This window comes from Heptranchias perlo, unplaced genomic scaffold, assembly GCF_035084215.1.
Source record: "Heptranchias perlo isolate sHepPer1 unplaced genomic scaffold, sHepPer1.hap1 HAP1_SCAFFOLD_70, whole genome shotgun sequence".
In the NCBI taxonomy this organism is placed as follows: domain Eukaryota; kingdom Metazoa; phylum Chordata; class Chondrichthyes; order Hexanchiformes; family Hexanchidae; genus Heptranchias; species Heptranchias perlo.
The window spans coordinates 1422113-1446592 of NW_027139729.1; the positions used below are offsets into that span (position 1 = coordinate 1422113).

Consider the following 24480-nt stretch of genomic DNA (forward strand, 5'->3'; position numbering starts at 1 on the left):
GGTGTCCTATCCGTCCCGTTCTCAATCCCCTTGGACGGCTAGTTACTGAATATATTCAACACTAACAGGCAGTCCAGTGTCAGACAGTTACAGGCTGTGTCTCTCCACCTTTCCTTACTGGACTGGAGACAGGTAAATGCACCGTCAGACCGGCGCATACATAATAGAAGGGACAGTGACCGTCTGACCAACAGAACCGGAGGTCTGTTCACAGACACAGAATGAGTCTTTACCTTACAACAGGGTATCTATATTACGCTCATTAACAGTATCCTGCTTTCATGTACAGCACAAGAGAGAGAGAGAAAGAAAGACCGACAGACAAACAGAGAGAGAGACATACACACAGACACAGTATCAGTCTCACACTTCCTCTCAGTGTGTCCGTTTCACGCTCAGTAACAGTATCCCACCTTCATGGACAGCGCGAGAGACAGAGACACAGAGAGGCACAATATCAGTCTCACATTCCCACCAGTGTGTCCGTTTCACACTCAGAATGGGAAGAACCTGCTATTTAAAATCATTGCTGCTTTCTCCCACCAAACCAATAGTGAATGTTCCTGGTTTAGTTCCAGTCTCACTCTGTGGTTGGACAGTGAAGAGTGGAAACAGAGCCGGACAGTAAGGATGTGGGGAGTTATACAAAGAGCATCTATTGCAGGCATCAGGTGAGAAGTGTGAAGGATACATTTTAAACAGCGGCTGTTGGGTTTCGGTTAAAAGGTTAGTCCCATGGGAGAGGGGATCAGAAACCTGACCTGTACAAAGGTCCCTGCCCTCTCACACTCACATACAGTTCCACGGACTGAGAAATACAGAATGAATCCCACACTCACACACAGTACCAGAGAGTGAGAGATACAGAATTAATCCCACATTTACATACAGTACCAGAGAGTGAGATACAGAATAAATTCGTCACTCACATACAATATCAAAGAGTGACAGTTACAGAATCAATCCCACGCTCAGACAAAGTACCAGAGAGTGACAGATACAGAATGAAACCCTCAGTCACATACAATACCAGAAACTGACAGATACAGAATCAATCCCACACTCACATACAGTTCCACACACTGACAGATACTGAATGAATCCCACACACACAGGACCAGAGACTGACAGATTCAGAATTGCTGCTTTACTCGGTCTTCATCCTTTGAAACTGGTGGAGAAATTGAAAAAATCAGTGAAACTGCCCCATTTTAATGTTTGTCTCTGTAGAATTTACTGCCCAATAAAGTGAACACGGATCCGGGGTCCGTTCAATTCCCCTTTTGCTTTGCTCTCGCTCTCATTCAGATTTACACCGCCCCCGGTTTTCCCGTTAACCACCACTTTCAGGGCTAAGAATCAGAATTCAGTTCCTTCGCCTTTCTCACTGCGGAGCCAATCTCTGAAATAATTAATTACTGATATTTATATCCCGCATATTACCAGCACGTTCCCCGCAGTGTAACAATCCAGAATGAACGTCTTGGAGAAAAGAATAGGCTCATTTTAAGGCTTCGTCAATGATTCCGTTTTCAGGACACACGGCTCCTGTTCAGTCCCTGCAACGGAATAAATCGATAACCTGGAATTTGTTACGTTTACAGGTAGAAGTGAAATTTGTCCATATCAGCAATCTATGAATGGGGTTTTATTCCGCAAGTTACAGACAATGTGTTTTTTAAACAGCGCTAGGAATTTGGGACGTGTAATACGGAATAACATTATTACAAAGAGATTTTAAGTCTTTGTCTGAAAACGACATACACTGAAATTGGCGGCCTTTTTCAAATTTTAAAAAAATCGGTCAATTCTGGCCAATAATTTGCTCTGTTTTCGTATTGACGTCTCTCCGATTGGTTAAGGAAATTAGTTTTCAAGCAAAGCAACCAATGAGAAGTAGCATCAGTTTGGAGCGGGCTTTGAGAGTTGGGCCTGTGGTAATTCCAGGTCCCCAATGACTGAGCTCAAACGGTTCAATTTCACAAACCCTCTCAGTATCAGTGTCAGAAACAACCGTCAGAGGGAAAATCCATATCACAAGCTGGCCCCTTATCACAGCGGCTCAGTTTAACCAGTTCTCCCATGGAAACCCCCGGTCCCACATCACAACATCTGACTGATAAATAGAACCAAAACAGAGCGAATGGAGTGAAGGAGCATTTCACTGAGGGGGAATGCGGGTCCGGGTAAACTCACTTGTAACGTTCCCTGGACAATTCAGTGCACTCATTAAGGGAAATGTTGCCCGAAGTAACCGGTGCAGCACGCCGCCGATCCCACGTCACCGTACTGTGTGTTCCAGAAAACTCCCTAGCCCCATATATCCCGCACCAGTTCCCAGGTCAGTGCTCTCTCTGTGAGGCGGTGGGTGGCTCTTAGAAGCGCCTTTGTTTTGTGTCCGGTTAGAAAGGGTCGAGTCGTTCAGCCGCCGAATCCATAGAGAGTGCGGCCCTGCCGTTTCAGAGCGTACACCACATCCATGGCAGTGACCGTCTTGCGCTTGGCGTGTTCAGTGTAGGTGACCGCGTCCCTGATCACATTCTCCAGGAAAACCTTCAGCACCCCGCGGGTTTCCTCGTAGATCAGACCCGAGATCCGCTTGACACCGCCACGGCGAGCCAGGCGGCGGATGGCTGGTTTGGTGATCCCCTGGATGTTATCACGAAGCACTTTCCGGTGCCGCTTGGCTCCTCCTTTCCCCAGTCCTTTTCCTCCTTTACCTCTGCCAGACATGATAATTTTTCACTCAGATCGCCGCTGAATGAAAAACTCTCGCCTTTCTTCTCTATTTATAAAGCCCGCCCCGACCTGGTTGAGAAAGGCACATTATCGGAGAGGCCGGGGAGGAGTGTTTGAATGACAGACAGAGCATGAAGTGCGGGAGGGGAGGAGACTGGCTCAGAATGACGGACAAGCGGACAGGCAACGTCAAGCTCCGCCTCCAGGAATTAGTTACCGTCCTTTATAAAATTTTCACCAGCATCAAATGCGAAATATAAATTCAGACACAATCCTTACAGACTCCGGCTTAATATTCAAGGATTTCCAGAAAAAAAGGCGGAAAATACAATTTAAATTCAATAAATGAGGCACACTACAGTTCCAATACAATCACTATCATAACAGAATCAATCAGTGCCGCTACGGGACCGTTGGAAGAGGGAGTTTTAGTTTTCAGATTTGTAGCTGACAGAAGGCGCCCAATAGTTCAATAAACATAAATCGGTGTGGAAGGCACCCGATACCTTTCCGTGTTTGGGTCAGTATGGGACTGGATAGATTGAGGGACCGGGGATGGATGGAGACTTGTCCTGTGTGGGGACTGGATCGATTCAGGCACCGGGATGGATGGAGACTGGTCCTGTGTGAGTAAAATGAGTTTAATTCGAGCTGAGGTCATTGGGGACTGGATAGATTATGGGAACGGAATGGATGGTGACAGATCCTGTGTGGGACTGGATCGATTCAGGGACATGGATGGATGGAGATTGGTCCTCTGTGGGTATAATGAGTTGAATTAGAGCTGGAGTCAGTGCAAAATTGGATAGATTCAGGGACCGGGATGAACAGACCCAGGTCCTGTGTGGGGACTGAATAGATCGTTATGGATGGACCCAGGTCCTGTGTGGGGACTGGATTCAAGGAGCGGGATGGACAGAGACTTCTCCCTGGCCACTGTGTGAAGCGGAATCATAAAACTTCGCAACCTTAGCGTCCAATTTGACCCTGAGATGAGCATCCGGCCCCATATCCGAACCACCACCAAGACCGCCAACATCCACCCCCGAAACATCGCGCGTCTCCGCCTCAACTGATGTGGTGCTGAAATCTTCACCCTGACCTTGTTACCTCCAGACTTGGCGATTCCAATGCTCTCCTGGTCAGCCTCCTATCTTCCGCCCTCTGTAAACTTGAACACCTCCAAAACTCGGTTGCCCTATTCCAAATCCCATTGGGTACCGTTCACCTGTCACCCATGTGCTCGGTGACTTACATTGGCTCCCATTCCTTTAACCGCTGTCGCGATGTAATGTATTAACGTAGACCGGGGAAAACTGTAATCAATAGGTCATTCTCTTCAGACAGTAACCAGCCCTTCCATCGATACAGTGGGTGGCTCTGAAAAGAGCCTTTGGGTTATCAGATTAAATCTTGGCCGCGTTACTTGCTCTTGGAGCTCACAGTGCTGGTTTTCTTCGGCAGCAGCACGGCCTGGATATTAGGCAGCACCCCACCCTGAGCGATGGTCACCCGTCCCAGCAGCTTGTTGAGCTCCTCGTCGTTGCGGATGGCCAGCTGTAGGTGTCTGGGGATGATGCGGGTCTTCTTGTTGTCCCGGGCTGCGTTGCCGGCCAGCTCGAGAATTTCAGCCGTCAGATACTCGAGCACAGCAGCCAGATAGACCGGGGCTCCGGCACCCACACGTTCAGCGTAGTTCCCCTTTCGCAGGAGCCTGTGAACACGGCCCACAGGGAATTGCAGTCCGGCCCGGGATGAGCGAGACTTGGCCTTGGCCCGAGCTTTACCGCCGGTTTTTCCTCTTCCAGACATTTCCACAATCTCACAAACACTTCACAAAGAATGAAGAAATCCTCCCGCACTCGCCCTTCTTATACGCTCTGGAGGAGTGCAGTGGGGGCACTTGTGATTGGTTCATCTGTTCTCAAACTCATTGGTTCAATGAACAGCCCAATCAGAGAGCTGTTTTATTCACCAATCAATAGCCGGCAATGAGAAAAGGGCGGAAAAAACCGAACTGAACCGTTTTTTCAAATTTGAAATGCCCGCCAATATATTTGTAACACAAGAAGCGGATTTAGTTAATAATGTCGCGTAAAGACAAAGATTTAAAAATCTCTCTCCTTTTACTCTTTATTCCACATTTCCCGTCACAACTTCCAGAATCTTTTACAATCCGGTTAAAATCCGGCTTCATTCACCGTTCGCTTTTAATCGGGCGGGAATAAAGTCCCATTTTGTAACGGGACAGATTCCAGCTCAATCTTTGTAAAAGTAACAAACCACAGATTGTGGATTGATCCCTGTTCACATGAGCTGCAGCGCGATCGAAACCGGAGCCGAGACTCCTGGTGTAAGAAGTCGAACTGTGACAGAGCCTTTAGACTATTCTGTACTCGGTGTGAAGTCCCTTTCAGGGCTGCTGTTTTACAAAGGATTGCGGTTCTGAAAGTGATATTCCCGAATAATGAACAAACAAACGTGAAAAGGAGAAAGAAATGACTGAAGTCTAATCCACCGCCTGAAAACGGCTCTGAAGGGGCAGATGCGGGGGAAGGGGTGGAAAATGAACGGGAATGAGAGGATCAGGGACACGTTTTTGGTTATTGGGACTCAATAAAAAAGCGATACACAGATTAAACCGGGCTGTGATTATGAGAATCTTCCAGATTTCAAGAGAAACTACAAAAACACAAGAGTTATAGAGAGACAGTTAGTATCAAACTATCTACAGTAAAATGATTCCATACAGAGGTGTCGGTACAGCGTCTTCAGAGAGACTGTGGGTGGCTCTTAAAAGAGCCTTTGTGTTTATTTTTTTTTCAGTACATTGTGGAGTTTTACTTGGAGCTGGTGTACTTGGTCACCGCCTTTGTCCCTTCCGACACGGCGTGCTTGGCCAGTTCCCCGGGCAGCAGCAGGCGCACGGCGGTCTGGATCTCCCGGGAGCTGATGGTGTGCCGTTTATTATAATGGGCCAGGCGGGAAGCCTCACCCGCGATGCGCTCGAAAATATCGTTCACAAAGGAGTTCATGATGCTCATGGCCTTGGAGGAGATGCCGGTGTCGGGGTGAACCTGCTTCATCACTTTGTAGACGTAGATGGAGTAACTCTCCTTCCTCGACTTTCTCCGCTTCTTGCCGCCCTTGGCTGGTGCTTTATTCAAGGTTTTCTTGGCGCCCTTCTTGGGAGCTGCTTTCTTGTCCTCAGGCATTTTCAAACTCAATCTCAGACCCAGAAATGACCCAAATCCGCTCCGAGTTCGGATTAAATCGGCAGCCCCACAGCCCTATGGTAATGATGATGTGGAGATGCCGGTGATGGACTGGGGTTGACAATTGTAAACAATTTTACAACACCATGTTATAGTCCAGCAATTTTATTTTAAATTCACAAGCTTTCGGAGATTTTCTCCTTCCTCACATTTACCTGAGGAAGGAGAAAATCTCCGAAAGCTTGTGAATTTAAAATAAAATTGCTGGACTATAACTTGGTGTTGTAAAATTGTTTACTATGGTAATGAGGGATGGGGGAAGACAATGATTGTGATTGGGACTGATGTCACAATATTTTTCCTTTATCGATCTGATTGGATATCTGAAGAAACCAATCAGATTTAATACCTGCCACCAATCACAAACACGCTCACACTGCACATTGTCCGGTTTCAGCAATTTGTTCCGAACTGTTGCAGTTCTTCTTCCGGCCAGTAGATGTCCTCAAACCCCGGGTCATTGAAGTTTCCAGATGAGAGAGGGACAGAAGATAAACTCATTCTTCACATTATATTGCACGAGTGGGATTTTCAAAAACTGGGAATGGAGAACATTTTATAGATAAAACATTAGTTGTAATGCTGTATTAAATGCTTGTAATGAATTTAGGGGGTATTATCTATACTGACTTTAATAAGCTTGCTGAAAGGCGGTGCAAATGGCCTTTGAATTTCCATATAGAAAGGTGTGAGGTGGTGCATTTTGCTCGCGGGAATAAGGAGGCCACATACTGCTTGGAAAATAAGAGTCTAAATGGAGTCGAAGTGTAAAGGGATTTAGGGGTACAGATTGACAAATCGTTAAAAGTAGCAACACAGGTTGATAAGTCCATAAAAAGCAAACACAGAGGTTTGTTTCTGGAGGAGTAGAATTGAAAAGCAGATAAGTTATGTTGAACTACAATTTAAACTTTCAAACCTTCTGTCAAACTGTTAAACCTTCCCTTTCTGAAATCCGTGCTGTCTATTCTTTATTATATTTTCGGTTTCTCGATGTTTTTCTATTGCAGTCATGATGTGGAGATGCCGGTGATGGACTGGGGTTGACAATTGAAAACAATTTTACAACACCAAGTTATAGTCCAGCAATTTTATTTCAAATTCACAAGCTTTCGGAGGCTTCCTCCTTCGTCATTTTCACATCGTTCACCTGACGAAGGAGGAAGCCTCCGAAAGCTTGTGAATTTAAAATAAAATTGCTGGACTATAACTTGGTGTTGTAAAATTGTTTACAATTTTTCTATTGCAGCATTGAGTGAAAGATTCCATGATCATTCCGACCACCGGCCTTTAGTTAACTGGTCTATAGTTCCCTGGACTTGTTCTATCTCCTGTTTTAAAATATAAGAATCACATTAACTGTCATCCAGTCCTCTGGCACTATTCCTTTTTGTGATGATTTTTTCTATATATGTAACAGTGCCTCTGCTGTCCCTTCCCTTGCTTCATTTAATATGCACGGATGCAATCTATCTGGACCAGGATTTTACCCACCCTTTCTAATTTAAATGTCTTGATATCTTTATTGACCTCTTCCTCTAATATCATGTTCACCCTGTTAATCTCCCGGGTAAATACTGAGGCAAAGTAATAATTCAATATTTCTGGCATTTCGCTGACGTTATCTGTTAGTTTATCTTGTGCATCCCTTCGTGGCCCTCAGATATTCTGATTTTCCTTTTGTTATTTTTGTGCCTGTGGAATAATATACTATTTATTTTTGTATTCCTTGATAATTTGATTTCGTAGTTCCTGTTTGCTTCCCTAATTGTTTTTGTGACTTCTTCCTAACCTCTTTCCATTCGCTTTTGCCATCACCTTATTTAATATCAAAGAATGAGAAATTCCATCAGCTTGTTGTGTCTGTTCAGGGGCTGATGTTTGGGAACTGTTTATTGTCTATGATTAAAGTGCCAGAAACCAAAAGGGAGCAATTCAGTCCGAAACTCCACAGAAACACTCTATTTCTCCCTCCGAGTGAACTAAGGTGCTATAATGGTGAGTAGAGCTGCCTTCCAAACAGTTAATTCCAACAGGTTTGAATCCCAGTTCGCTGAATTCAGAAACACCAAGACTTGAACCGAATTTGATGATGTTCAGAGCGATAGTGTTTCCAAAACACAAACGGGTCAAATTTACATAAAAATACTTTTAAAATTCATTTATTTCTCCCATAACGTTGAATTTAACTCTGATCCTTTGTATTATTATGTGCCCTGATCTGTACAGTGGATACGGAACACAATTGCCCGGATTCAGTGAAATTAATTGATTTTCTGAAGTCTTTCCCTCTGCTGATTCCCGTTCCTTGTTTCAATTATGTCGGATTAACCTTTCTGATCTATAGAAGGGTCATAGTCCTGAACCGTTAACCCGAGCTTCCCTTCTCCACAGATGCTGCCGGACCTGCTGAGTCTTTCCAGCATTTTCGGTTTTAATTATTTCTATATTTTATCCCTTTCACTTTTGACGGTCGCCGTTGAAACTTGCAGATTTGCGCTCAGTTTTTATTTGTGTTTCAGTTCGGTTTATTTGAATTAATATAAATCGAGTCCTGAGAAATCAGACAGAAATCTTGTGCAATGTCGAGTGAAACATAATGGGGCAACTTTCGAATGAGCAAAACAAAAACTTTATTATGAATCAATTGTCTAATTTTTCACGGACAAAATATGAAAAAGTACGAGAGTAGAAGTTACAGAGAGAAACTATTTCCTCACATTGCACATTGTCCTGAATCTGGAACGACGAAAGATAATGTGAATTTGTTCCACTCTGTTACAGTTCTCACTTATGGCCAGTAGATGTCAGACTGCATGTGAGTTTGGGATTAATTCTCTGTCCGTCAGTCTCTGTTACTGTATGTGAGTGTGATATTCATTCTGTATCCGTCAGTCTCCAGTACAGTCTGTGAGTGTGGGATTCATTCTGTATCTGTCAATCTCTGGTACTATATGTGAGTGTGATATTCATTCTGTATCCGTCAGTCTCCAGTACAGTCTGTGAGTGTGGGATTCATTCTGTATCTCTCAGTCTCTGGTACTGTATGTGAGTGTGGGATTCATTCTGTGACTGTCAATCTCTGGGAATGTGTGTGAGTGTGGGATTCGTTCTGTATCTGTCAATCTCTGGTGCTATCTGTGAGTGTGGGATTCATTCTTTGACTGTCAGTCTCTGGTATTTTATCTCAGTTTGGATTCATTCTGTAACTCAGTCTCTGGGCAAAGTGCAAGTCTGGATTCGTTCTGTATTCTTATTTCAGGTTACAGTATGGTGTTTCAAACTGTATCTTTAAGTCATTAATGTATGCAAATCTTTCATCTAGCATTAATTTGTAAATATGGATACAGTTTCGGATTTTATTTTAATCAAACAACGTGTGTGAGTTTTGTTGTCGGATTACATTTTAATCACTGTGAAGATAATGTACATTTCAATCTTTTACTGTGAAATTATTGGACTGGTATTTATTGTGTAGCTCAGTCTGGGCTAATGGAATTGATATTGTATCTTTCAGTCTGACACTATGAGATTTTTCGACTGGTATGAAATGTGTGGTTCAGACTGTACTAATGGAATTGACACTCTAACTTTCAGTCAGACACTGCGAGAGATTTTTGGACTGGTTTCTGATGTGTAGCTGAGTCTACACGAATAGGATTCACACTGTCTGTTTCAGTATGATGATGTATGTGAATTTTGGACGGTATATAATGTGTAGCTCAGTCTGCACTAATGGAATTCATACTGTACCTTTCAGTCTGACTCTGCGCAATATATTTAGACTGGTTTGTAAGGTATAGTTCAGTCTGCACTAATGGAATTGATACTGTATCTTCCAGTCTGACACTGTGTGAGATTTTTGTGCTGGTATGTAACGTGTCGGGCAGTCTGTACTAATCAAATCGATACTATATATTTCAGTATGATACTGTATGTGATTTTTGGACAGGTATCTAATGTGAACCTCTGTCTGCAGTAAAGGAATTGATATTGTATCTTCCACTACGATACTTTATGCGAATTTTGGACTGGTATATAATGTGCAGCTCAATCTGCACTCATGGGATTGATAGTGTATCTTTCAACCTGACACTGAGATTTTTGGACTGGTATGTGATGTATAGCTCAGTCTGCAATAATGGGATTGATACAGTGTCTTTCAATCTGATACTGTATGAGAATTTTCGACTGGTATCTAATGTGTACCTCAGCCTGCAGTAAAGGAATTGAAACTGTACATTTCATTCTGACACTATGAGGTTTTTGGACATATGTGAGTCAAATATGGGTAACATCTGAACTGGTATCTAATTTATATCTCAATGTACACTATTGTCATGAATATGGCATCTTTAAACTCATAATGTGTGTGAGTTGTGGGCTGGTATTTAATTTGAATCTTGGAGTACACTATTGTGATTCATTCTGTATCTATCGATCAGTACCATGTGTCAGTTCTACCTGGTATTTAATTTGTAGCTAAGGCTGAACGAATGTGAGATTAACACCGTGCCTTTCAATCTGATAGTGGGTGTGATTTTGGACTGGGAAATATTTATCTGCCGGTCAGCGATACTGAGTCATTGTGAAATGGAAATTATGTCTTTCTCTCCTGCTCTCTTTGACTGTTGGATTGGGATCAGTGCGCGACTGACTATTTCTGCTGTCTGAGATTGTGGGACTGATGACTTGTCTGTGTCTCTGTGCTCTGTGAGTGATAAGGTACCTACTGTGTGTGAGAAGGAGCTGGCTGCACTGACTGCTCTTTGTGCCCCGGGTGGAGTAAACATCACACTGATTCTGGGTCCTTCAAGGATTTAACTGTAGGAAGAAAAAGTATGTCTTGTAATTCAAGAACAGGTGAAGTAGAAAATACAAAACTGATCAATTGAATCTCTGTTAATAATCATTGTAATAACCACAAATGAAAACCAGCGATACAAAGTGTCAGTGTCTGACTCCACTGCAGTCCTGCAGCACTCAGCTTCTGCACACCAGGTGTGTTGGGCTGTTTTACAACAATTTAGTGACATCCAGACACAACCCAACCGCTGCACTGATCAATGAATGGGACTACCGATGGGGACGGGACCGTTGCCCACGTCAGATTTCGAATTCCCTCTCCCTTGGAATGAACAGTTCAACCGAAACAAAACAGCCGCTGTTTAAAATGAGTCCTTCAAACTTCTCACCTGATGCCTGCAATAGATGCTCTTTGTATAACTCCCCACATCCTTTCTGTCCGGCTCTGTTTACTGTTCAGTAACAAACAGTAAAGTTTAATGGACAGGTATAAAAAAATCAGATTTAATACCTGCCACCAATCACAAACACGCTCACACTGCACATTGTCCGGTTTCAGCAATTTGTTCCGAACTGTTGCAGTTCTGCTTCCGGCCAGTAGATGTCCCCAAACCCCGGGTCATTGAAGTTTACAGATGAGAGAGGGACAGAAGATAAACTCATTCTTCACATTATATTGCACGGGTGGGGTTTGGAGAAACTGGGAATGGAGACGAGCTGTAAGTACATTTTGTTAGACCAAACACTACTTGTAATGCTGTGTTAAATTCTTGTGATTGATTTCGGGGGTATTGTCAATACTGAGGAAGTATGGGATAAAATAAACTTACAGAACAGCCGTGTAAATGGCCATTGCATTTCAATATAGAAAGGTGTGAGGTGGGGCATTTCGCTCGGGGGAATAAGTAGGCCACATACTGCTTGGAAAATAAGAGTCCAAATGGGGTAGAGGAGCAATGTATATCGTGTCCTGGGAAATCAGAGAGAAACACTGCGCAATGTACAGTGAAATATAATGGGGCAAATTCACAACTATCGAATGAGTGAAAGAAAAACTTTATTATGAATCAATTGTCTTCATGTTTCACCGTCAAAATGTGCAAAAATACGAGAGTAAAAGTTACAGATAGAAACTTTCCTCACATTGCACACTGTCCTGTTTCTGTAACCACGACAGATAATGTGAATTTGTTCCGCTCTTTTACAGTTCTCGCTTACGTCCAGTCGAGGTCAGTTTCTGGTACTGTATATGAGAGTGGGGTTTATTCTGTATCTGTCAGTCTCTGGTACTGTATGTGAGAGTGAGGTTTATTCTGTATCTGTCTGTCTCTGGTACCGTTTTTGAGAGTGGTGTTTATTCTGTACCTGTCTGTCTGTCTCTGGTACTGTATATGAGAGTGGGGTTTATTCTGTATCTGTCTATCTCTGGTACTGTATATGAGAGTGGGGTTTATTCTGTATCTGTCTATCTCTGGTACTGTATATGAGAGTGGAGTTTATTCTGTATCTGACAGTCTCTGGTGCTTTATGTCAGTGTGAGGTTAATTCCATCACTGCCAGTCTCTGGTGCTGTGTGTGAGTGTGGAATTAACTATGTACTGTCTGTGTGAGTGGGATTCATTCTGTATCCGCCATTCTCTGCTGCTTTATCTCAGTGTGGGATTCATTATGTAATTCAGTCTCTGAGACAATGTGCAAGTCTGAATTCATTCCATATTCTTATTTCAGTTCAGAGTATCGTACTTGAAACTGTATCCTTAACACTCCAAATTATATACAGTTCTTTGTCGAGTATTTGATTTGATAATATGGATACACTTTTCGATTTTCTTTAATCAAACAATGTGTGTGAGTTTTGGAGTGGTATTACATCTTAATCTCTGAACTCTATTGTGAATGATAATGTACCTTTCAATCTGTTCATGTTGCAATTATTGGACTAGTATGTAATGTGTAGCTAAGACTGCAATAATGGGATTAATTCTGTGTCGGAGTCTAACACTGTGAGAGACTTTTGGACTGGTGAGTAACATATAGCTCAGTCTCGGCTAATGGAATTGAAATTGTATCTTTGAGTCTGATATGTTGTGACATTGTTGGACTGCTATATAATCTGTGGCCCTGTCTGCACTCACGGAATCGATACTGTATCTTTCAGTCTAATATTGTATGAGATTGTTGGGCTGTTATATAATTTTAGCTCAGGTGGTGTGAATAGAATTTAAACTATACCTTCCAGTCTGATCATTTATGGGGTTTGTGGACTCGTATGTAATGTGTAGCTCAGTCTGTACCAATGGTATTGATAATGTTTATTTCAGTATAACATGAGTATTACCAACATATCGAATATGTCGCTCAGTCTGCACCAATGGAATTGAAACTGTATCTTTCAATCTGACACTATGAGATTTTTGGACTGGTATGTAATGCGCAACTCAGTCTGCAGTAGTGTGATTGTGAGATTCATTCTGTATCTGTTAGTCTCTGGTACTGTTTGTGAGTGTGAGATTCATTCTGTATCTGTCAGTCTCTGGTACTGTATGTGAGTGTGAGCTTCATTCTGTATCTGTCAGTCTCTGGTACTGTTTGTGAGTGTGAGATTCATTCTTTATCTGTCAGCCCCTGGTACTGTGCATGAGTGAGATTCATTCTGTTCCTGGTATGGTGTGTGAGTGTGGGATTCATTCTATATCTGTCAGTCCCTGATACTGTGCGTGAGTGAGATTCATTCTGTTCGTGGTACTGTATGTGAGTGTAGGATTCATTCTATATCTGTCAGTCTCTGGTGCTGACTGTGAGCTTGGTGTATATTCTGCATCTGTGAGTCTCAGGCGTACGATATATAAGTGATGGATTCATTCTGTATCTGTCAGTCTCTGGTGCTGTATGTGAATGTGGGATTCATTCTGTATCTGCCATTCTCTGCAACTTTATCTCAGTGTGGGATTCATTCTGTAATTCAGTCTCTGAGACAATGTGCAAGTCTGAATTCATTCTGTATTCTTATTTCAGTTTACAGTATCTTATTTGAAACTGTATCTTTAATACTTTAAATTATATATAGTTCTCCGTTGATTATTTAATTTGTAAATATGGATTTCTTTTGATTTTCTTTAATCAAAGAATGTGTGTGAGTTTTGGAGTAGTATTACATATTAATCTCTAAACTCTATTGTGAATGACAATGTACCTCTCAATCTGTTCATGGTGAAATTACTGGACTGGTATGTAATGTGTAGTTCAGTCTGCAATAATGGGACTAATTCTGTATCGGAGTCGAACACTGTGTGAGATTTTTGGACTGGTAAGCAATATGTAGCTCATCCTGAACTAAAGGAATTGATACTCTATCTATCAGTCTGATACTGTATGAGATTTTTGGACTGGAATGTGATGTGTAGCTCAGTCTTCAATAATGGAAGTGATACTGAATCTTTCAATCTGATTCTCTGAGATTTTAGGACTGGTGAGTAACATGTAGCTCAGTCTGTGCTCATGGAATTGATGTTGTATCTTTGAGTCTGATAGGATATGAGATTGTTGGACTGCTATATAATGTGTGGCTCAGTCTGCACTAATGAAATCGATACTGTATCTTTCAGTCTAATGTTGTATGGGATTTTCAGTCTTGTATGTATTGTACAGCTCAGGCGGTACTAATAGAATAGAAACTGTATCTTCCTGTCTGCTCATTTATGAGGTTTTTGGACTGGTATATAATGTGTAGCTCAGTCTGTACCAATGGTATTGATACTATTTATTTCAGTATAATACTGAGTATTTACCAATATATCTAATATGTAGCTCAGTCTGCACTAATGGAATTTATACTGTATCTTTCAATCTGGCACCAGGAGATCTTTGGACTGGTCAGTAAAGTGTAACTCAGTCTGCAGTAATGTGACTGTGATATTCATTCTGTATCTGTCAGTTTCTGCTACTGTATGTGAGTGAAATTCATTCTGTTCCTGGTACTCTATGTGAGTGTGGGAATCATTCTGTATCTGTCAGTCTCTGGTATTGTGTGTGGATGAGGGATTCCTTCTGTATCTGTCAGTCTCTGGTATTGTGTGTGGGTGTGGGATTCATTCTGTATCTGTCAGTCTCTCGTATTGTGTGTGGGTGAGACATTCATTCTGTATCTAACAATTTCTGATGCTGTAGATGAGTGAGAGAAATTCTGTATCTGTCAGTCTGTGCGATAATGTGTGAGTGTGGGATTCATTTTGAATCTGTCAGTCTCTGGTACATTGTATGAGTTTGGGATTCATTCCATATATCAGTCTCTGGCACTCTATCGGAGTGTGAGATTCATTCTTTATCTGTATCTAATTTGTATTTCCGTTTACAGTATGGTGTTCAAATCTGTATCTTTAATACCTTAATGTTGGAATATTATTTCCCAGTCTTTAATTAGTAGATCATGATATATTTTAAAATGTAATGCTGTCAGATATAATCAGATAATGTGGGCATCTATTTTTGGACTACTATTAAATCTGTATCGATGGGAAAACAATTGTGAATTTGTGCATCTTCCAAACTGATATGGTGACATTTTTGAACTTGTATATAATGTGGAGCTCAGTCTGCATGAATAGAATACTGTATATTTCAGTCTGAATCTGTAACAGTTTTGTTGTTGTGGTTTCTAATGTGTAGCTCAGTCTGCACTAATGGAATTGACACTGTATCTTTCAATCTGACACTGTGAGATTTTTGGACTGGTACGTAATGTGCAACCAAGCCTGCATTGATGGAATTGATACGTTATCTTTCAATCTGTGACTGTGAGATTTTTGCTCTGGTAAGTAATTTGTAACTCAGCCTGCACGAATATAGGTGACTGTGAGATTCACTTTGCATCTCTCAGTCTCTGGTACTGCATGTGAGTTTGGGATTCATGCTGTATCTGTCACTCTCTGGTACTCAATTTGAGTGTGGGATTCATTCTGTATATACATTCTCTAGTACTGTGTGTGGGTGTTGAATTATTTCCGTATAAGCAGTTTCTCATAATGTGTGTGAGTGTGGGATTGATTCTGTATCTGTCAATCTCTGGTACTGTGTGTGAGTGTGGGATTCATTCTGTATCTGTCATTCTCTGGTGCTGTGTGTGAGTGTGGGATTCATTCTGTATCTGTCATTCTCTGGTGCTGTGTGTGAGTGTGAGATTCATTCTGTATCTGTCAGTCTCTGGTACTGTGTGTGAGTGTGAGATTCATTCTATATCTGCAATTCTCAGGTACTGTGTGTGAGTGTGGGATTCATTCTGTATCTGTCATTCTCTGGTGCTGTGTGTGAGTGTGGGATTCATTCTGTATCTGTCAGTCTCTGGTACTGTGTGTGAGTGTGAGATTCATTCTGTATCTGTCAGTCTCTGGTGCTGTGTGTGAGTGTGGGATTCATTCTGTATCTGCAGTTCTCAGGTACTGTGTGTGAGTTTGGGATTCATTCTGTATCTGTCAGTCTCTGGTACTGTGTGTGAGTGTGGGATTCATTCTGTATCTGCAGTTCTCAGGTACTGTGTGTGAGTGTGGGATTCATTCTGTATCTGTCAGTCTCTGGTGCTGTGTGTGAGTGTGAGATTCAATCTGTATCTGTCAGTCTCTGGTACTATGTGTGAGTGTGGGATTCATACTTTACCTGTAAGTCTCTAGTGCTTTATGAGAGTGTGGGATGACCTTGATATCTGTCAGTCCTTGGTACTGTATGGCCAGTGTGGGATTCATTCTGTATCTGTCATCTCTTGTACCGTACTTCAGTGTGGGATTGAATTTATGTCTGGCAACCTCTCGTACTGTATGTGAGTGTGGGATTCATTCTGTGTCTGTGTGTCTCTGTACTGTATCTGAGTGTGAGATTCATTCTGTATCTGTATGGAATTATTCTCTCAGATTACATTATGGCGTTCAATACTGTAGCTTTAATGTCTTAATATTTAAATAGTTTTTCACATTATTTAATTGGTCAAAATGGATACACTTTAGGATTTGATGCTGGAGGTTTCAATCAGATAATTTGTGTGCTTTTTGGACTAGTATTAAATGTGTATTTCTGTGATTACTATTGTGAATGATAATGAATCTTTCAAAATTATATTGTGAATTGGTATGTAATGTGTAGATCAGTCTGCACTAAAGGAATTGATTCTGTAACTTTAAATTTTATTTCATAAGATTTTTGGACTCGTGTGTAATGTGTATCTCAGTCTGGATGAACAGAATTGATACAGTATCTTTTAATCTCATACTATGAGTGTATTATAAACTGGTATCTAATTTGTTTCTCAGGTTACACTGTCACAGCATTTCTCAATCTGATACTGTCCGTGAGTTTTGCACTAGCAATTTGTATTCGAATGGTACACTATTTGAATGGATACTGCATGTATTAAACTCACATGTGTGTGAGAGTTCTGGGCTCGAATTCAATAGGAATCTCGAGGAACATTATTGGGATTCATTCTGGACCTTTCAATCGGGTACCATGTGTGATTTCTATCTGGTATTTAATTCATGGCTAATTTTGCCCCTTTGTGAAATAGACAATCTGAGAGTGTGATTTTGGAATGGGATTTTTGTATCTCCCTGTCAGCGGGACTGAGTTCGGGGGAAATGGAACAGTGTCTGCCTCACCTGCTCTGTTTGACTGTGGATTGAAAATGTGTCTCTGGAATTTGGGATCATTGTGGGACTGAGTACTTCTGCTGTCTGAGACTGTGGAACTGATGACCTGTCTGTGTCACTGTGCTCTGTGAGTGATAATGTACTTACTGTGTGTGAGAAGGAGCTGGCTGCACTGTTCCTTGTGCCTCGGGTGGACGAAACATCACATTCATTGTGGATCCTTCACGGGTTTGCCTGTAGAAAGAAACGTATGTCTGGTAACTCAAGAACAGGTGAGGAAGAAAATACAGAAGTGATCAGTTTAATATCTGTAAATAATTATTTTGAATATCCTTAAATATAAATCAGCGATTCGAACAGTGTCAGTGTCTGACTCCACTGTAGTACTGCAGCACCCAGCTTCTGCACACCAGGTGTGTTGGGCTGTTTTACAACAATGTATTGACATCCAGACACAATCCAACACCTCCACTAACACATGAATGGGACTACCCGATGGGGCAGGGACCTTTGCACAAGTCAGGTTTCTCATCCCCTCTCCCATGGGACTAACCGTTCAAATGAAACCAAACAGCCGCTGTTCAAAATGTGTCCTTCACACTTCTCACCTGATGCCTGCAATTGACGCTCTTTGTATCACTCCCCACATCCTTACTGTCCGGCTCTGTTTCCACTCTTCACTGTCCAATAACAATAAACAGGGTGAGACTGGAACGAAACCAGGAACATTCACTACTGGTTTGGGGAGAGAAAGCAGCAATGATTTTAAATAGCAGGTTCTTCCCATTCTCTCTCCCTTACCCTGGACACACCCTGTTCACACACAGCCCGAGAATGACCTCTCCCTTCCCCCGCTCACTCCATGTTCCGGGACCAGTTCCTGATCCACTCCGCCTCTTACAAACAGCCCCCGGACTCCCCCTGACCTTCCCCCGGACTCAATGCCGATCTCTGAGCCCATCTGCGGACACGGTCCCGAAGCGATGAGCTGCTGTAACGAGGCTGCTCTTTGCTCCCTTCCCCCGGGGGCCGTGATCTCTCCATTCCCGGCTGTTTCAAACCATCTTCTTCCGCTCACTGAGGGAATGGCGCCCACAGGCCGAGCTGGGGGAGGGGAGCGCGCATGCGCTCTTCTGCTCACCAACAACCAGCGCTGGGGGCGGGGCTGAGTCACGCATGCGCAGATATCTGGTTTAATTCCCAATACAAAAATCGATGGAAACTTTCCCCAATTGGAATTTTTCCGAGTCTGAGCAAAGGAAGTGGGTCTGGGGGAAAGGTCAGAGGGAATGGGGTCCACAGGCAGTGCAGGAACAGGCACCAGAATGGAAAACAGATGGGATTCCACCAGTGCCTAACGCTGGAATCCAGACTGACTTTACAATCTCTAACTATTAAACTAGATGTTTCCATCCCTGCTGTTTCTCTCGGTATCTTTTGATGGTAAAGAGTCTTTCAGTGATAAAGTGGGCGGCTCTGAAATGGGTCTCTGGATTTTGTTCATTCTCGTACTCTTTACTGATAAAACTGATGCGAGCATTTCTCAAACCAATCCTGGAGAAACATGTGAGGAAAGAGTGAGTCGGTGTGTTTGTTGGGACCGTGTCGGATTAATATCTGACAGCAAAAGTCATAGATTAATTTAACCGGAGTGAAACTCTCGCTCTACTGAGAATAATGCCGAACGGCCCTGAGCTGCATAACTGCAGATGGTAGAAGAGGCAAAAGAGGGTTAAATGTAGCCCATTGTTCTTTCACTCTCTGCACTTTCCCTCAGTGTGGGATTAATAATGTGTCTGTCTCTGGTACAATAACAGTGAGAGATGAGACTGCACCTTCTTTCTCAACAATGGGATCTTTCTGGATAAAACGCAACTTTACAGGTCAGTCTGGAACTGATACTGTGTATGTCTGTCTGTCTCTGTCTCTCCGCTTTCTCGATCTCCCTCTCTCATCGTGTCTGTCTGTCTGTCTGTCTCTGATGCTGTGTATGTAGGTTAGATAATGCTGGCAAGCGTGATATAGACACACCGATTGGAAGTGTGAGACTGACAGTGTGTGTTTGTCTCTCTCTAGTGCTGAACATGAAGGTGGGAGACTGTCTGATATAAAACACTGAGAATGGGGTGTCCGGGCCTCACTGTAACTGGGGATGTGTTCGGCTCCAGGCCCAGTTCACGGTTATTTTCTTTTTACAGATTCAGGGCGAGAGTGTCTGTGAGACTGTAACACTGGCGGTGAAACTCCGCGTCACAACTCAAACACCAACACATGAGATTCTCCAAATCAGCTGGAATAAGGTGTTTTTAAACTGCTGAACCCGTCTGGGAGGGGATGTGTGTGGAGATCGAATCGGGTCTGGGACTGAAATGGAAGAAGGCGGGTTGACTTGTGAGAGAAGGGACTGTATTTAGGCAGGAATATTACTGACTGTTAATTGTAACGGAGTTTATTTAAAAGCTCCGTGTTTCTGGGAATCCTTGAATATGAAGCCCGAGTCTGTAAGGGTTTGTGCGGAGCGCTGTGTTTCGGTTCTATTATCGATAAACGGTTTGAAATTGGCGGTTGGAGAAAGCTGGAGGTGGTATTTTTATTCTCACAGTCGTTACTCGGGCGATATGAGAGAGTAAACCAACTCAATATCAGAGTCACATTGAACATATCCATCTACATTCATTATACCAGACTTCCGTGGAACTAAATTGCTGCCGGGTTTGGATGTTCCAGTTTTATTTTTAATCGTCTGTAATTTAATGCGGACAACACCTCGCTAAACTAGCCCACGGGTGGGCTGTTTTGGGAAATAGAAAAGCAATAATCGATACAGTAGCTCACCTGAGGTTTGGGTTGAGGCACTTTGTTGTTACATTTTCCTGCGCCTGAATTTTGGGTGCTTGATGCTGACACCGAGTGCCTGAAGTGGGACACGGTCCCTTCCCAGTAATAGAGATCCTGACCATGATGGGAGCAATCGTTCTAACTAAACACAAATGATTTACGCTGTTTTCTGGGTACATGGTCCATTCTCACCCCTTCATCCTGTGATCACCGTCTAATAGTCAAAGGCTGCCATGTTAGATCATTGCAATGTTCCAAGCCACATCTTATTTCAGGTTGTACAAAACTCTGTGTTGTTGCTTCAATTGTGGGGACCAACTCATTCCCACGCAGCCTGTGTATCCGCTCTCAGTCTCTCAAACCTTCCGGGTTTGTCCTTCAGTGAATTGGAGCAAGTGATTCAGTCGCCGTTCCTCACAGCTCTCATGCCTCAAAGTAGCACTTCTTCGTAAATGGATACAACCGCCTTTTTATTGCTGTTTGGTGAGTCGTGAAACAATTTTATACCAATTCCCGGTCTGAGTGGGCAACTGTAAGCGGGAGAGTGAGACTGAACCCGGCGGTGTCCGAACTCAGGTATCTCATAATTTGGTGTGGAGCCTTCTACATTGGAAAGCATTCAGAGCGGTTGCTTGCTTGTGCTGAATTCTCTGCGGGTAACGGTGAGGGGAGAGTAACGGTGAGGGGACAATCTCTCTTCATATCGGTATTAAAGTATCTCGGATCTAGTTTTTCTTTGATAATTGAATCTATGAGAATCTGTTTGTTAAAACCTGCAGCTTTGACCAACTGTTGGTCACCTGAGCTAATATCTCCTTCAGTGGCTCGGTGTCACATTTTGTTTGATAACGCTCCCGTGAGGCGCCTTGAGACGGGCTGAAAAGGGGAGATATTGGTCTCCCGATAGCCCAGTTACTGTCTACAGTGTCGGAGTAAGATGTATATAGAAGGAAAATTCCACGATCGACATCCGCTGAGTTTGCTGATCTCTATCAAGGTGGGGGGGGGGGGGGAGGGGCGGGGTGGAGTGGGGGCGATACCAGTGGGCTCAGTGCCACAAAGCCATTGAATGAAATATCGGCCAAGTGTCGCCTTATCGCATCTTAATTGATCTCGAACGAGCCCTGCTATTTTTGGCGGGGCAGTGGGACTAGCTGGATTGCTCATGCATGGAGCCAGCACGGACTCGATGGGCCGAATGACCTCCTGCCGTGCAGGAACCTTCTCTGATTCTCTGATACGAAATGTTCCATGCTTGGAAGTGAGCATGCGCGTTAGGAGGGTGCAGTTCGACAGGGGTCACCACGGCTGACCTCAGGTCAATCAACCCCCTGCACTCAGACATGAGCAGATAATGCGGTGGGGTATTGGAGGGCGGCCCTGAGCAACTCCCTTCGTGAATACACCTCTTTGGGGGAGATAGAGAGAAAAAGGGGAGAAGAAACATTTGAAACATTCAGTGGATAATCTGGTAAATATATTTTTAGCGACTCAGTTGGTGTTGAGACATTGTTCCCTCTGTCAGAGTTTAAGTTCCTCTTTCTTTGAACTAACCCACCGCTAAGTTGAAACCGCTGTCTTCCGCCATGAAGCCAACTGCTCTTCCTGTTCTCTTCAGGACTGGCCATTTTCAGTTTGCTTGCTTATTTTTCGTCCTCTATTCCATCTTGCATCTCGATTTTAGGGGTTTTGTGATATTTATGAGCGCGTGTGTACTGTCTGTACAACTAAATGTTTCTGGTGAATAATTCAGGCGGCATTCAATTCTAGGAATTTATTTTAACTCCACTTCCTCCTTCAGTGTGCTAGAATTGACCATGTCACTAAGATACAGATCTACACAGTGGGTGGAGACTAATGTTCCTCAATAAACACAGTGCTGCAGCTGCAAGTTGTGCTCAGCATTAACCCCTTATCTCCAACTTTTCATGCTGTTTTTTGTAATTAGACCCAAGGGCACCTATTGATAATTACCATGGATTAATGGAATTGGTTACAAATTTACACATCTCGATAGACCTTATTCAGTTATGGTGGTGAAATGGAGAACAAGGGGGCACAATCTAATATATCCCCTTATTGCTAGCTTAGGAGATATTAGGTGTAATATTAAACATCTCTATCAAATTCAAGTGAATTCAATTCAATTTTATTAATAAATGAATGCCTGATAATCAGTGTGCTACTGCACCACTATTAGGGGTGGATTTCAAAGAATTAATTAATTACTCGGTTAAAAGCCTATCAGAAAGATTGCCACAATGTATTTTCATTCAATATATTTCAACACATTCTTGGTTCTGCTACAATGTTCTTACTGTCAGGGGTTCCCATTCTGTTTGAGTGCTGTCCCTAAATAGATTCCCTTAATGAAAGCTTCGGAGATGTTAGTTGCAATGTTAAATATTTTTATTCATTTTAAGTCCCTTGAATTGTATTTTATTAATAAATGAATGCCTGAGAATATATCCGTTACTGCACCTCTAATAGTGGTTGCTTTCAAAGAATTAATGAATATAACCATCGGTTGGAAGAAAATCAGAAAGATTGGCACAATGAATTTTCATTCAGTGTGTTTAAACACATTCTTGTTCTGCTGACTGTCCTTACTGTCAGCGGTTAAACTTCCTCTTTGTCCGAGGTGAAGCGCTTCTGAGCTGAAACCATTGGCTTCCGTTCTAAGTATTTGATATCACTGTTAAATTCTGCCTGCAATATTTTCAGATTCTTTACTTATTCATGTTCAATTTACTTCCTCCTTCCATACCGTTCACCCGAATTGTGACATTTGTAACAATGAATAAACTGTTTGTAAAAGTATCGGTTCCCAGTGAGTTCAAACACCATTCTGTTCTCATTATTTAGACTCCACCTCCTCCTTCAGTATGCTGCAATTGACCACATCACTGAGATATGGAACTGCACAGTGGGTGGAGACTAATGTCCTGAAATAAAGACAGTGCGACTGCTGACCGTTGCTCAGTTGGGGATAGACTGTTTCCACTGGCAGGAGGGTCGGCATTTACCGTTTAATCTCCAACTACCACCTTCAAAGATTTGTGTATGTGAATCCCCAGGTCTCTCTGTTCATGCTCCCACTGTGCAATTTGATCATTTAGATTATATTGCCTCTTCTCACTCTTCTTTCCAAAATACATCACTTCACACTTCTCTACATTAAATGTCATCTGCCATGTGTTTCCCCATTTCACCAATCTACCAATGTCCTCCTGAGCTCTGCCAACAACCTTCTCATTGCTTACTAACATTTCAAGTTGACAAGAATCATAGAATCATAGAATCTTACAACGTGAAAGGAGGCCTTTCGGCCCGTCGAGTCTATGCTGGCTCCTTGAACGAGCTATCCAAATTAGTAACACACCCCAATTATTTTCTCCATAACCCTGCAGATTAGTCCCCTTCAAGTACATGTCCAATTGCCCTTTGAAAGTTCCTATGGAATCTGCTTCCATCACCCTTTCAGGTAGTGTGTTCCAGATCTTCGCAAACCTCTTTATGCAAACATTTCTCCTAATTTCCCTCTAGTTCTTTTGCCAACTCTTTGAAATCTGTGACCTCTGGTTACAGACCACTTGCCAGCGGAAACAATTTCACTCTACTTGCTCTGTCAAAGCCCCTCATTATTTTGAATACCTCTATTAGGTCTGCCTTTACACTTACCTGCTCTAAGGAGAACAACCCCAGCTTCTCCAATCTCTCCACATAACTGAAGTCCCTCATCCCTGGTATCATCCGGGTAAATCTCCTCTTTACCCTCTCCAAGACCTTGACATCCTTCCTAAAGTGTGGTGCCCAGAGTTGTACACTGCCAAGGCCTCGGTCACTTCCTTGCAACTATCATAACCCATATCTCCTTACTTACTTCAAATCAAATTACTTCTGCGTTCCAACTTTGGAATAAACACTTTCACACTCCCTGTTGCCTCGACTTTGACCCGCCATTTGTCATCATACTTCTGCGGCTGTGGAACTTCTCAACCACTCCCGTTCTTCAACCGTTGATGCCTTTGCCCCGAGTAAAACGTTTACTCTCTTCTATCCTGATCGTTCCTGCTGGTTTAATTCCAAGGGGTGCAGACTTGAGCATATCTGGATCACCACTGGTTTAGCCATCCATCATCAGATATGGCTGACCCAGAATTAGAACAAGCACTATGTCCTCTCTGAAA

General features: G+C 42.7%; 4 protein-coding genes and 1 long non-coding RNA gene across 6 annotated transcripts in view; all 5 read right to left on the reverse strand.

Moving 5' to 3' along the window:
* Positions 1–24480, reverse strand: part of LOC137318393 (zinc finger protein 3-like) — a 626361-nt gene that overhangs the window by 408128 nt on the left and 193753 nt on the right. The gene's annotated exons all lie outside the window — the stretch shown is intronic.
* The window catches only part of LOC137318355 (zinc finger protein 271-like), a 145632-nt gene that overhangs the window by 101776 nt on the left and 19376 nt on the right, over positions 1–24480 (reverse strand). The gene's annotated exons all lie outside the window — the stretch shown is intronic.
* LOC137318368 (histone H2A-like) lies at positions 4162–4605 on the reverse strand. The gene has a single exon (XM_067981255.1). The coding sequence runs from the start codon at positions 4549–4551 to the stop codon at positions 4162–4164; it is 390 nt and encodes a 129-aa protein (XP_067837356.1). The 5' UTR covers positions 4552–4605.
* Positions 5580–6074, reverse strand: LOC137318435 (histone H2B 1/2-like). The gene has a single exon (XM_067981323.1). The coding sequence runs from the start codon at positions 5952–5954 to the stop codon at positions 5580–5582; it is 375 nt and encodes a 124-aa protein (XP_067837424.1). The 5' UTR covers positions 5955–6074.
* Positions 8670–18496, reverse strand: LOC137318454 (uncharacterized). 2 transcript variants are annotated; one of them, XR_010961916.1, is made up of 3 exons: positions 18312–18496; positions 17600–17686; positions 8670–10838 (listed from the first exon to the last, which is right to left on the reverse strand). It is a non-coding gene; the product is annotated as an uncharacterized lncRNA (long non-coding RNA). The 2 variants fall into 2 exon arrangements; XR_010961917.1 differs by lacking the exon at positions 8670–10838 and adding an exon at positions 11354–11520.